The 15,026-nt window shown below is 40.5% G+C and overlaps 1 protein-coding gene across 6 annotated transcripts in view; it reads left to right on the forward strand.

Moving 5' to 3' along the window:
- mei1 (meiotic double-stranded break formation protein 1) overlaps window positions 1-15,026 on the forward strand; it is a 75,494-nt gene that overhangs the window by 18,816 nt on the left and 41,652 nt on the right. For all 6 annotated transcript variants that reach the window (XM_074655493.1, XM_074655491.1, XM_074655490.1 and 3 more), the window contains 9 exons: window positions 1,297-1,463; window positions 3,719-3,833; window positions 4,311-4,430; window positions 5,970-6,069; window positions 8,328-8,462; window positions 9,716-9,830; window positions 12,937-13,028; window positions 13,498-13,645; window positions 14,155-14,266. In XM_074655493.1, the coding sequence (XP_074511594.1) occupies window positions 1,297-1,463; window positions 3,719-3,833; window positions 4,311-4,430; window positions 5,970-6,069; window positions 8,328-8,462; window positions 9,716-9,830; window positions 12,937-13,028; window positions 13,498-13,645; window positions 14,155-14,266 (1,104 nt within the window). The remainder of the gene's footprint in view (window positions 1-1,296; window positions 1,464-3,718; window positions 3,834-4,310; window positions 4,431-5,969; window positions 6,070-8,327; window positions 8,463-9,715; window positions 9,831-12,936; window positions 13,029-13,497; window positions 13,646-14,154; window positions 14,267-15,026) is intronic.

A 15,026-nucleotide genomic window follows, 5' to 3' on the forward strand; every position in this document is an offset into this window, starting at 1 on the left:
GGTTGGTTCGTTCTGTCGTGTGGTGAGTTTTCTATATGACCCAAACGCAGAGTAACCAGCAGGAACGGAAGTTCTTTAAACAAAAGCGAGCTTTAATTCAGCTGACAAAATCCAGAAATCACAAAACAAGGAGGGGAACAAAGTACAAATGAAAACACACCAAAACCAAACTGAGAACAAAAACAAAACTACAAACCAGAGGGTGCGAGAGTCACGGGCAGGAGGAACACTAGGAACACTAGGAACACTAGGAACACGGAGGAACACTAGGAACACGGAAGACAAGGGACTGGGAAGACAAGTACGAACCAACAAGGACAGAGGGGAAACACACAGGCTTAAATAACAGACAAGATTACACACAGGTGAAACAAATCAGGGCGGGGCAGACAATCAACCAAAAGGCGGGAAAACAGACAAAGGAAGGAAGTAAACCCAGACAAGACACAGGAGGAGTGAATCACCAAAATAAAACAGGAAACACCGGAAATACCTACAAATAAACCACATCCAAAACCACAACAGTTCACAACAACAAGCTGGCACAGCCAGAACACAACAATAACTGTTTATTGCATTGTGTGTTTGAGTTCTGATTTGTGTACAGTATGAATTCAAACAATGTAAAGTGGTTTGTGCACATCCAAATCTGTTGCAGGCAGGTGCTGGACCAATAGAAGACAGCAATGAAAATATAAGTAAATGTCCGCACACTGTAGCTCCCTTAAGTGCAATCGTATCTGCTCGAAACATCGACCGTGGATGTGCTAATTAATAAATTTCACTTTAGGGAGCTACAGTGTGCGGACCTATATTTATATTTACAGTATGAATTTTACCACGCTGTGACAAGAGTGTGTGGATGAAGCATTGAATTGTTAAATTTCATTCATTTACTCTCTCTGGCTCTCTATGCTTCGTAACGTTACTATTCCACTGCGCGTTTGAACCGTTACTGCAAAACATCACGAGTAAATCGGTTTAGTTTATACGAAAGTTAGCCTGGTACAACGATCGCAATGGCAACGGCACACATAAAAATAGCCGCCGCTCTGACCATCCTGCTACATTGATTTGAATGGGAATATCCGTTCTACCCCTATTCTATTTCTATGTGTCTGACATTCATCATGAATCATCATTAATGTATCTAGCCCCATGTCTTGTCTAAAACCTTGTTATTAACATCTTAACATTATTATATATGTTCAATTTGCAGAATGCTGAGCTTTGTCATCGGTATCTGTTTTCACATCTTGTCTTTCATCTGCCTAACAGATGTCTTTCATGTGTTAGGTCTGCTGTGGCTGCTGGTGCAGCTGGGAGAGGCTGTGTCCGTTCTGATGAGCAGCCCCGGCAATCAGATCATGTGCCATGAGAACCAGGACATCCATACCAACAACGGCCAGAACCAAGAGCAACAGTCCCCTGACCAATGCCCTCTGCCTCTCATACTGAAAAAGGTCTCTGTCCAAACATCCTGCTGCCTCCCCCAAGACCCGCATTCTGACACTGACGATAATCATAACAAGAAGTCCTAATCCTGGATTAATGTTCCTTTGAATAGGGGTTCAGGGAGGGTTTACCCTGGACAAATATTTGTGCTTCATGTCTGGGAAATCAATGTGTAGATTACATCTAGTTAGATTTTCTCCGTTATGACTCACATCACAGCACAGCTCCTGACGTTAGTGATTTTTTTTTGCAGATCACCATTGTGTGATGAATTCTTATGAAATCAAACTCTTAAATAAATAATCACCCAAATCTAAATTATCTTATAAAACACAATTATTGTGTTGTTTTTAGGATCCATTTTACCAAATATATTTACTGTTTTTAATCATACACAACTATAAAAACTACAGGGAACTTGGAAGGCAAAAAGAACAAAAAAAATTCAAGTGTTGTTGCAGTTGCAAAGACAAACAACAGTAACAGTGCTACACGAAAACTAAACAAGAAAAGAAAATCATGCAAACTCTCCCCGCTGAGTCCCTTGCCAATAAGATAATTTACTTTTCTGAGATTTTCCGCATGTTGATTTGTTTTGTAGCTGTTATTGGTACTAAATTATGTCATATACAGCACAATAAGTCTGTCTCAGGTTTTATGGAAAGTCCCTATAAGTAACTAATTCATCTAAGGCGTCACTTTGGCTTCAGTGTACCTTAGTAATTTCCAGTATATAGATCACATTAGCCTCACTTATGAAGACAAACCAGTCATTTTATATCATGACTTATAATTTTAATGTTGATATTTTTGGCTCACCCAATGTTGGACTGGCATAGGCATAAAAGGACAATAAACCATTTCTTTGTGGCCTAGACATTTCTTATAGGAGTTTACAGAGGTCAGAAATCCTATAAATCTGACCAATGTATGAAAACAGGCTCATAATGATAATTTTTCAAAAATAATTTCCAAGCCCCTTATTGTCAGAATCAGAAACACTTTATTGATCCCCAGGGGCGTTACAGTTGCTCTTATATAAACATAAATTAAGGAGTATGTAACATGTTAATTATGTATGTAATGCTACAATATATAACTCAATATATGTAGAGAAATATAAGTAAATAATACAAATAAGAAATGAGAATATAAGAAATATGTACAAATATGTGCATTAAAAACTCAATATATAACATATGACCACAGTGCAAATAAATAAATACAAAATGCTGAGAAGTGGGATCCATTAAGTTTGTTAAATATAAATGCAAGAATAGTATAAATAAGAATATTTCTTGAAATGTACAGTATAAATGCAGTATTTATGCCAGGGTACTGCACAGTTGAATAATTGCACAAATAATTGTAGAGTTAAGTCATGTCAGTATTAATAATAATAAATTATGGGGTGTTAGCAGCTGATGGGTGGAATAAGTCCAGGTCCAGACACTCGGAGTGTCTGACACTCAGAGGGAGGAGTTGTCATGCATGTACAAATTGCCATGGATATACTCTACATGCAGAGTCATGATGTTGATATTTGACTACCTTTGACACATTCATAAAATAGTATAACATTAATCTCTATTAACAGAGTCTGCATTCACATGCAGAATCTAATCTGTAGGCAACAGGACATTGTGGTCTCCCTTTGTAGTCCCAGTAGTATTGACCAATCACGTTCAAGCAGGCTTTGTTTGAATGCAGGTAAACAATTCGTGTGGAGAGCAAAAGAGGCAGAATGCATTGGCCGAAATGCAATCTGGGAACCCATCTGCTATTGTCTGACAGTGGTTTAGCTTTTTATTGGTTGAAAATTAGCTTGTAAACTGGCTACTTGTGAAACAATCTGGTCGTACACGTCGTCTCTCAGCTCCAACTCCAGTCTTGCATCTCAAGTTGCTAATTGGACTGTAAACAATGAGCAGCGCACGGAAGAGGTAGTCTTGGCCTGGATATCCGCTGGCTACACCGGAACCCGAGAAATATAGTCCCTTGTCCCCAGAGGCCTTTTCGTCGTCAGACCGATAGCCGATGGGTTCAGAAGATTGACTTAACATAAACTCAGAGCATAGACAGTGTACTGAAGATGAGAGCAGACAGTTGCTTCACCTCTTTATCATCAGCAGCCTTGCAGAGTTGAAGAAACTATACCTGATGTCTAGAAACACTGTGGAAGGTCTGTACACTGTTTGAATGCTGTGTGTCTTCAATGATTGGTGGATTCTAAAAAAAAAAGCCCCTAAAATGTGTTTTCCAGCTGCTGATGAGTGGTGACGAGACGTTGCAGGCGACCAGTGCGAGGTGTATTGCATTCGTCCTGGTTCATTCTCCCAGTCATTACAGTCCTCCCTTCATCAAGGCTGACGTACCTGGTGAAAAGCACACACAGACACACAGACACAGCGGCTGAGATATGCAAGCTAGCTATACAAGCTGTTGCCCTCTCTGATTTGTCTTCTACAAATAATTTCCTCTTTCTTCCTCTATGTTCCCTTTTGACCTTCCTCTCTTTATCTACGTTTTTGTTATTGCCGTCTCTCTGTGTATCTCGCTTTCTTCTTGTTTGTCTTTGTTGCTTTCCCCTCTGATTTTATACCTACCTATTATACTCGCGTTGATCTCTTGCCCCAGAACTCTCTTCAGAATATGATGGGACTTTCAAAAAGAATATTACCATCTGTTTTTGTTCATCATAGGCTAAATTTGCATGAAAACATTACACCCTGTTTTGCTGTGATGATGCTATAGAACAGTATTATAGTGTAGCAACATTGTTCCCTGTTCTCTCTTAACTTTATTTCTTTAACCTCTCTACACAATTTCTCTTTTTCTCTCCATCTCTCTTCTAGAGTTTCTGTTTGACCGTCTGGCCAGTAGTACTAGTGAGGTGCTGCTGTGGTCTGCCTACAGCTGTTTGGTGTTACTGACTAACGACCCACTCTTCTTCTCCCAGTGTCACTCTGTCTATGGTGAGAGAGCGCAGACGGATCAGAAACATCATGTCATCCCTGGCTTGTGTGTATATGTGAGTGTTAGGTCTGTATGTGAGGGTGTCACTGTAGAACTTCTGTTTTGGGTTTCGTGGTATATATGTTAACATCTGAAAGTAATTGCTTATGGATAATTGATGGACAGACAGGTCATGTGACAGCTTATCGGAAAAGTCTGCACTTATTTTTCTGACAGTGACAGCCTCTGCCTTAGACTTCATTACAGTTTGAGTTTTAGGCATCTGCTCCAGGCCAGGGCATGTGAGCGGAGTGGAGTGGTGAGAATTTCTGCTCCTCGCTCAAGGAGCTGTTCGTTCCCTCCGCTGAAAGTACTTTATGAACTCCATTGTCAAGCTGATTTTTGACAGATAATATTGTGGTGTGCAATACACAGATGCTTTCTGGGTTGCTCTCGGGCATGCTTCGAACTCATGGTGTGAGCGGTAGGTACCAGAGCGTGATGGAGTGGGAGATAAGGCAACTTTTTTGAAAAATACGATCTGCGCTCAATTCAAAATCCTTGTGCTCCGATCACATGCTCTGCTCCAAGCACCACAGTTCCGTTAGTGTACAGGGGAAACTAGCAGAACAGAGGTAGCTACTATACACTGTGTTATTAATCAGACAGATGATGCTATTGTAATGTAACATATTCTGTTACATTTACAATGGCACTATATATAAATTATATCAGACAGAACATCAGACTAAATGGCCACAGAAGACAGTAGTAATCATTTAATGGCATAGAATTTTTTGCATCCCTAATGAATGGTAATGAATATTGTGTGTTTGCATGCCTGTGGCGTTTTGCATTACAGTTTATTACATAGCGTTGTTGAATACTCAATTCTGATTGGTCAATCACGGCGTTCAACGGTCTATTATTTCTTTGTAGCAGACCGTTGCTTTGTATAACAGACCGTTGCTATGGGCGCAGTTCTGATGTCGGACTCTGGCGGACCTTTTTTGTGTCAAATGATTGATTTCTTAAGTACGTAGCTGTGTAATAAGCGGGATAATGTACAGCTAGCAGGTCATTGTTGTGAAAGAAACCCCTTCAGTGCGATGCAAGTCCACCGACATGCGGTATCACCCCGTTGGGGTTTATTTCACAACAATGACCGGCTTGCTGTACATTATCCCTTACATATGATGTATTTGAGGTTCCACTGTCTGCGTTTAATCCTGCAGCACTCCACCCCAGAGAACTTGTTTGAAAAAGACTTGCTGTTCAAACTTAATTTACCAGTACACAGGATATCTGGTGTAAGATTCTGTGTAGCAGTAAATTAGAAAGATGTACCACTGCCACTGATTTTGTGTGTTGGTGTGTGATGATGCTCTGTGCATGTGTTACATTTATGAGCATATCACCCATTTTAATGCAGGAAGTCGCTGTAGCCTGTAGTGTAGTAGACATCGGTCTGAGCAAGATTAGACACATGTGTCTCTGTCTGCCTGGTCAAATGTTGCTTTGTCACAATGAGTGTGTGTGTGTGTGTGTTTGTGTGTTAGGTATTGAGTCCCTAGTGCGCAGTCTGAAGGAGACTCTGCAGCTGACCAACCTGGACGTGCCGAAACAAGGTCTGCTGCTCCTTACTGAGATACTGGAAAGGTGAGACTGCTCTGTGATGTTTTGGGTTTCTTTTCTCAGTGGCAAAATGATTTCCTCCACATCCACACTTGCAGCTCCCTTGAAATATTCCTACACTTAGCATCTTTGCTCACCACTAACTAAAGATTATGTCACTACACCTCAGCTTCTCTGCACTTCCAAAAGTGCACTGTCACATCACGGGAGGGCAGCAAATAAAAATGATTATGCTTTAATTAAGGCGTCCCAGTTAGCTGCAGCAGTTTTCCACGCTGACATTTTCGTCTAAAGGTCCCTGTTCGATTACTTGCAAAGGCAAGTATTAAAAGGCAGGGTTTGTAAAGATTTTAGAAACATTTTTTGTTATTAGTTGAAATTCTCATTACATCCTGACAGCAATCAATAAATCAAATGCTCTGAAGAAGATAAAGAAAGAAATCCAGTATCTGTGGCTGCAGGACTGTAATAAACCTGTCCAATCATTTCATTCGGCCCAAATGTAATGATTGGACGGGCTACCTGTCTGCCTGCTTGCACTCTGCTCGGTTACCAGAGACTTCCACATGCTGCTAGCTTGACAGCTGTGAGTACTAACAATAGCCATGTGCACTATTCACGTTTATTATGATATGTTTACGTTCATAATGATAATTTTGGGGGAGTGGCTTTGGAGGGAGGCCTGAAGGGGATGGCCTGTCAGTGTTGTTTTCTCAGCAGAAACCATGTCCTGGTTACTCAGGAAGATCCACAGACCTCACAGTAAATAGCTTTCATTAGAAAATATTTTCAACTGAAGAAACAGTTTGCAGTTTATTCATGTATCATAATACAGCCCACTGACCTCTGAAGAAAGATGTGTTATTTGACATAATTATTATGCAACGAGATTAAGTTTATTGACAAAGTGACTTAACCATTGCCTGGAATCTATTTCACTTCTCAAAACCTGCCTGTTTATTGTGTAATATTATTGCAATATTTACAATATATGACATTCCTCTTCTTTGTATTTCCATTTTGTGGCATTTGAGAAGTTATTACTTTATAACTGCAGTTCTAATGAAGCTAGTCGCTGTGAAGCTTATGCATGTTAATATCACCAAAACAGCACACAATTACGCTCATTTTACACCACTGTATGTAAACAAACTCTAGCTACATCGACACAGCAGCGACCTCCTGTAAAATGTGTTAAATATGGTGCACCGGGAAGTTTAATTATATTTGAATTAACTGTCTGCCGGCTCGCAGATGAAAATATATCACGAGCCAGTAAAACGCTGTCATATTTCTGCAAGGTTGACATAATTTTAATGGAATGTTCCCCCCGTCACACGGCAATGATACAGGGGATAAGAGATTTCAAATGGCAAGGGAAATTTGTCCTTTACGCTGAGTGGGACAGTAAAAAAAAGTAGCCAGAGCAGAGCTCTTAAAAGCTGAACAAGCTAAAGTGTGTGAGAGCGAGAGAGGACCAGTGTGAATGAGTGCTCTCTTGTTTTTGTGTGTGTGCATATGCCTGTTTGTGGCTGTTTTTGTGTGTGTTCGTATCAATAGTTAAGCACCAGCGTGTGTGTGTATGTGTGTGTTTGCACCTTTATGTGCACCTTTATGTGCATACATGTGTTATTTGGGATGTTCTATGTGACTGCTGTTGTGGCAACAGGCAGCGAGTTCACAGCTGTTGTGGTGCCGCGTCATAGACCAGAGACACACTCTGGTGATCTTTGTAACGCCAATAGGTCAGCACTCTTTGTTTATTATGTGTCCCTGCCCTGAAAGAGAGAAAATGCGTGTCTGTGTGTGTACCTGAGTGAGACCGAGGCAGGGCGAGTTCATTGCGACTCAGCAAACAGTCACTCCTTATATTGGCACAGCGAGTCAAAGAATGACAGATAGATCAGGCAAAAGAACAGACTGTCAGTTTTTTGTTGGGCCTTTATTGACATCTAAGTCAAAATATCATCATATCAGCAAAAAACCCTGGCAGGGCGCTCCCTTTCTCTGTACGTTTAGTTCTCACTGACTCATCTAGGATCTACACAGCATCGTATCATTTTTAACTGTCCTAATATTTGATTGTTTGCTTACAACATCGATTCCAGTTGAATTTATCATAGATGCCTGTTTCTCTGCTTCATCCAGGATCGGTTTGTCCAGAGCTGCGAGGCTACAATTTATTAACGGCACTGATTTATCTGTGAATAAATGCACTTTCATTTTTTTGGGGTGGTTCTGTATGTGTGTGTGTGTGTGCGTGTATGTGTGTGCGTGTACAGGCAGCCCCCAAGCGAGCGTCTCTTCCCCAGTGGTTCAGGGTTCGTGGCAGTTTCAGAAGCTGTGTTAGGTGGAGTCTCCTCCTCCTGTCTGCTGGTAGCCACACAGGCCGCCACCGCTGCGTCTGCTTTGTTCAGGTATACACAAACACACATAATGTAGCTCTGTAAATGAGTCACATATTGTCAAGAACACTGTCTTGCGATTGACAAAGTTACGATTGTTTATTAAAATCTGTGAAGGCTTGCAAACACGTACAAGTCAGTCACTCACACAGTCAACCAATGAGCACACACGTATACAGTACACACGTGTATATGCGTACACCTGCACATTTCAAAGGTAAATAGTAAACACACATATATTTATGTAGGTGCTTTTTCAAGGACACATGTTAGCTTTGCCTCTGGCAAACCCATACCATGAGTTCCACTCATTCAGACACACACACACACACACACACACACACACACTCAGATATGCACATTATGTACTTCTCTGCTACAGCCTTTATCTTGCAGATAATCATACATTGTTGTGTAATTTATAGGGCTGTCAAAGTTAACGCGATAATAACACGTTAACGCAAATTTGTTTCAGTAAAAATCGCATTATACGTTAAACGCATTAAGGTAACTTGTGACAGCTGACCAACTTACAGTAGGTTGTAGCGGGCTTTGTTTTAAAGCTAGAGTGAAGATACTGGCATCATATGAAACTAAACTAACATCATATGAAAACTTAAGGAATCCATTGGTACCAACCATGGTGCTAGCTTGTTGTGAAGGAAGTTAAAAAATGCTCCAAACTTACACTAAATTGTGGCGAGGAAAAACTAGCATGGCCATTTTCAGGCGGGTCCCTTGACCTCTGACCTCAAGATATGTGAATGAAAATGGGTTCTACGAGTACCCACGAGTCTCCCCTTTACAGACATGCCCACTTTATGATAATCACATGCAGTTTGGGCCAAGTCATAGTCAAGTCAGCACACTGACACACTGACAGCTGTTGTTGCCTGTTGGGCTGCAGTTTGCCATATTATGATTTGAGCATATTTTTTATGCTAAATGCAGTACCTGTGAGGGTTTCTGGACAATATTTGTCATTGTTTTGTGTTGTTAATTGATTTCTAATAATAAATATATACATACGTTTGCATAAAGCAGCATATTTGTCTACTACCATGTTTATAAGAGTATTAAATACTTGACAAATCTCCCTTTAAGGTGCATTTTGAACAGATAAAAAAATTGCAATTAATTTACAATTAATAACAATTAACTATGGACAATCATGGGATTAATCGTGATTAAATATTTTAATCGATTGACAGCCCTAGTGATTTAATGTCAAGTGTTTCCTTCTTTTGTATATCTGAATTCTACAGACTGAACCACCAGTCCAGACCAGTCCAGTACGGGAAGATAGAGGGATTGATTGAGGCCATCACTAACAGATTCTTCGAGCTGGCCCTTCCCTCTCCTGCTCATCGTCGAAGCTCTGTGAGTTGGTTTTTCTTTATGTTTGATCCACTAAAATAAAATAAAGATCCACTAATATAAAAAAAAGAAAAATGAAGAGAACTGTCTGTGCAGTCTGTTTGAGACTACGTCTAGTTGTGATTCTCCAGAGAGTGTTTTTGTGGTTATCAGTGCTGTTAAAAACGACACTGACATATCTGCCTTTAATGCTATCTGGCAACATGTCACACAGTATCTCTTTTATTGACACATTCGATCAAGTGGAATTTCATTCTTCCATGAAGGACTGAATGTCTGTTTCTGTTGTTTTTTTCATAGCTGTCCCTCTTTGCTGCCTTTTTATTTCAGACTGGAGCATCACTTTCACTTTAAACACACTGAGGCACAATACAGATACAAGATTAAGATTGATCTTTATACCAGGTGTCTATTAATCTGACCCTGTCAGACAGTTTGTTACACAGGACCATCTGAGAGGCCGTCATTGGAAACTGTTTGGAAAAGTGCAGACAGTTTCAAAAAAGACTTGACCATCTGTCAATCAAACGAAAGCGAAACACGCCTTCAGTGCCGTTCTTTGCTCTTCTTTCAATGAAGAAATACTCTCCAGCTCTTATATAGTAGCTTCTACGCTAACCTCTTCAGGAGCCGCCATTGTTGTTAACAACCAACAGTCACTTCTCTGTGTTGTCTCATACTGTAATCTCGGGTCTCACCGTGTCACACACCTAAGCCACGCCCGTAGCTGCAGTAGCTCCTCACAGGACGCTGATTGGTCCGTTGTCTGGCGAGCCAGACACAAACGCATTACTTGAAGCCTCACAAGATGGATTTTCGTATAACGTTAGATCCCACGATTCTCGCGTGATCTCGTGACATTGCGATAATCCAGCTGCCGCTCAAGGTTAGGTGTCAATGGGACCTATAAACTTTTACTGAACAAACACAGAAGTAGGGATGCCGATAAAGGCATGTTTTAATGATTGGTATCGGCTATATTGAGCTTGAATGCCGGATTTTCTGTTTTACGTCAGTTGTCACATAAAGGTGTCCTAAACAGAGAGCTCAATTTGTGGCAGGACGTGGCTAAAATCAGAGACTGTTCAGAGCGTCTTTGCTAAAATGTCTGCAGTGTGGCAATATTTTAAATCGGAAAAAGAAATCTGTCAAACAGCCATTTGCAATGTCTGCAATGTGAGCATTTCGGGAGGTGGTATTAACAGAGCTGCGTTAATTACTACCAATTTGATACAGCACCTAAAAAATACTCCCACTCAACGGAATACAGTGAGTTCACTCAGGTAACTCAGGCAAAGGCTGCACCAAAGCAACACACACTGGAGGATACTTTTAAAAGGAGAGAGAAATTACCTTGAGACAGCGACAAGGCCAAAAAGATTACAGGGAGAATAATGGAATTCATTGATTTGGACGACCAGCCCATCGCTTTGGTAGAGAATACAGGTTTTCGCTGTATTTTGGAGCCATGGTACACCCTTTCAGACACTATTGGCGGTTGTGACAGACATTTGGAGTTCTGATTTTTGCCCGATGTCATTGCTTAGCCTCTCGCACACTGGATTGACTCCACCTTTGATTTAAAGCATGCAGGTATTGCATCCTGTATCCTACTAATAACAGGTCTCATACAGCGGAGCTGTAAAAACAGAAAATCAAGGAGATACTGAACAATTGGGAAATAGACAAGCAATAGGTCCATGTCATTTTGAGGGGCAATGCAAGAAATATGAAAAAAGCAATGGATGATATGGAGTTACCAAGTGAGGGCTGCATCCCACACAAGCTTCAGCTCGTATACAAGGGTCTGCTTTCTTCAGACACAACGGCTAATGCAAGGAAGATTATAGTGCATTTTAAGCATTCACCACAGGCCTATGCACATCTAAGAAATTCAGATTGATATGAAAATGCCAGCCAAGCGCCTACAGCAAGATGTGCAAGTTAGATGGAACAACATTCATTGCATGAAGCAGAGCCTTCTGAAGCAGAAGCAGCCTCAGTGTCGATGCAGCTGACCACAACCTTCCACCTACACTGACGGCGAAGCAGTGGACACTAATGGAGAAGACAGTCAAGGTTTTTAGCTCCCTTTGAAGAGCTGACAGGGGCAGTGACTGCAACTGCAGCTGATGTGATCTCTGCCAAAACGGTCCTTAAACATGTTCTTTCTGGAGAGCACAGCACTTGATTTTGAAGTGACAGTAAGAGTGTAACTGAATGAGAAAGAGGAGAAACTCCTGTTGCAGCTCCAATGACAGCACTAAAAGAACCGTCATTCTTTGAGTGCCTTGCAATTTTGTTATTTTGATATTCTGATTTTATTGCTGCTACTCCAATAAGTAGAAACTGTGTTTTTCCATGTTCATGTTAAGCTGCTACACCACCTTTAAGTGGAATTGAGATTTCTGTTGTTCATTTTTAGTATAGTAGCTTTACTATGATGCTGCATTATGATTTTTATTTGTTGTGACTGTGAATGTTTGAGCTATTACACCACGTAAAGTGGAATTGTGATTAAATTACTCATTTTGAGTGCTCTAGTTTGCTGCACTAAGTGGAAATTGATTAGAGCTATTTATAGAGACATCTTTTAGTTTGTTTACTTGGTTATTCAGTTGAAAAAAACAAATGAAAACCAATGTTGCACTAAGTGGAATCGTCAAGAGCCGTATACATTGTTGTTTTAGTATGTTAACTTTGTTATCTTATAAAAATATAAAGTAACAGCTTGGGTGCCTGCTTTTCTTTCTTAAAGCATTGCAGAGCTGTTTTTTTATTGGATTCATTTTAATAACGTTAATGTACTTGAAGTGGGCACTGTGCAGACGTATTAACTAGGAAAATACAAGTATCGGATTGGGACTCGATATCGACAGATACTCAATATTAAATGACTCGAATTGGGGGCAAAAAATCTTGATCGAGACATCCCTACACAGAAGGATTGTCTGTGTCTGTTTCAATGGAGAAGTTTCATAGTTTTAGATACATCTTTAGTTATTCCCTTGGGGAAATCTGTTTGGATGATGTGCTTTGCTAAGATGATAATCTCTTTTCTCCCATCCTGTTTCTTGTGTTTTTCCCATCTTTCTCTGTTATCCTCCAGAGGAGTCTGAAGAGGTCAGACCCCAACAGCCAGACTACCAAGTCCGAAAGATTTCTGCTCCAGGCCCTGGTCTGTTTTCAGGCTGCCTGCAGGTCAGCACATTGTCCAGTCACATGTCCAGGGAGTTAAATGGGATCACTTGGTGAATAAACTGACTCACTTATGTACAGACAAAGTGTTCAGTCTTGGGTTGTTTTCTCGTTGTTTGATGATCAATCCTACATTTAAACCATCTTAAGAGTCAAGTTCTACCTTATGGCTTAAGGATTTGTTTTCTCATATTAATTAGAAAAAATCAACTTGTTAGAGTATTGTATTGAAACAAGTGTTAAATGTGAATATTATTGAATATTTGTGAATATTAGTGGAGTCATCGAAATTGATATTTTCAGCCTACCAGCAGAATGATTCAGTTGAAATACAGCTGAGGAAATTTAGCGACGTCCTTGGTATGCTTGTGTACCGGAGTACAGTACCAGTATTTCTTGTGTTCTTTATGTCATTGCTTGTCTGTATGTGAGTGACTGTGTTGGTTTTTGGGTTTATGTGTGTGCATCCAAGGTTGGCCGAGGAGTGTGCATCAGAGCCTGTTCTGAAGGAGAACACGTTCACAGCTCCATCTAAACACAGCCACACTCAGGACTCACTGGAGTCTCTGTGTCAGTGTCTGCTGCGCTGCTGCGACTTCGTCTGGATACCCACCGTCATTGTGAGAGCTGGAAGCACACACACACACACACACACACACCTCTCTTCTTATCTTAACCCTCCATCTCTTTGTCAGACACACTTGCAACCAAACACTTGAGAAAATTATCTTGTGATTCGTCACATCACTTTTTCTGAGAAATAACCATGATTAGCTTGCTCTGTCTGGCTGTTTCTCTGAATTACTTTATTAATAAGCGCAGCCACGCAGCCTCTGTCTTCATTAGTTTTGTGTACACTTGAACATCTGAGTCTATTGATCAGTGCCTCTGCAGTAGTGCTAGTAATTGTTTCATTATGTTGTGTTTTTCTAAACTTGGTTCTATTCAGGCTAAAAATCAATCAGACAAAAAAGAAATTGTTCACAGTTTGTGTTTTGGTGGTTTGCCAGTGATTTTCTGTCTCTCTCTGTGTGTGTGTGTGTGTGTGTGTGTGTGTGTGTGTGTGTGTGTGTGTGTGTGTGTGTGTGTGTGTGTGTGTGTGTGTTTGTGTGCATGTGTGTGTGTGTAGAGGATGTGTGAGCATGCACCCAATCCTCAGATACTGCAGTACTTCTACTCCATCTTATCCTCCCAGTTCACTCTGCTTCCGTCTCTTATGCCTGTCTTTGCAAATAAGCTAGGTGAGTTGAGGAATACTGTCAACATCAAGTGTCCCATCATTTGATTTGGTTTCAGTATCATAGATGCTGTCTTCTTCTTCTTCTTTCATGGCATCAAACTGGTGTGTTTTTTGCTGTGTTCTACTTTTGTGTGAGAGTATGTTTTCTCTCCTTTGCATTGGCACATGGCCAGGTTGGATGTAACAATCCTGATGTTGGTATCTGCTATTTTATGAATATTCTGCGTAAAATGGTCAGCTTTGACTAGTGCAGTATGAGACAAATCTCTTCTCTGATATCTGGAGAGCTGGGCTGTCAATCCCTGTAATATTATAGTGATGGTGTATGAGAAAAATATTATGAACTCACTGCTACAACAGAACTAATTTAATGTTGGTTATGAAATAACAGAGAGTTACTTCAGGATTAAAAAAAAGATTACATTGATATTATGATGTACATCCAATAATATAAAGTATGTTAAATTCAGTGTAAAATCACTAAATCCTACCAGATTTGTTTTAAAGGAACAGAGTGTAGGATCTGGCGGTATCTAGCGTTGAGGTTGCAGATTACAACCTCTCCCTTGAGCCAAGCGTGTAGTATTGCTACGGTGGCTGACGCGAATGGCCCTCTCTAGAGCCAGTTGTTGTAACAGTGACCCACCAGCTGCACATTATCCTGCTTATTACACGGCTACTTACTTAAGAAATCAATAACTTGACACAAAAAAATGGTCCGCCAGAGTCCGACATCAAAACTGTGCCCATAGCAACAGTCT

This window comes from Sebastes fasciatus, chromosome 13 (assembly GCF_043250625.1).
Source record: "Sebastes fasciatus isolate fSebFas1 chromosome 13, fSebFas1.pri, whole genome shotgun sequence".
Lineage (NCBI taxonomy): Eukaryota > Metazoa > Chordata > Actinopteri > Perciformes > Sebastidae > Sebastes > Sebastes fasciatus.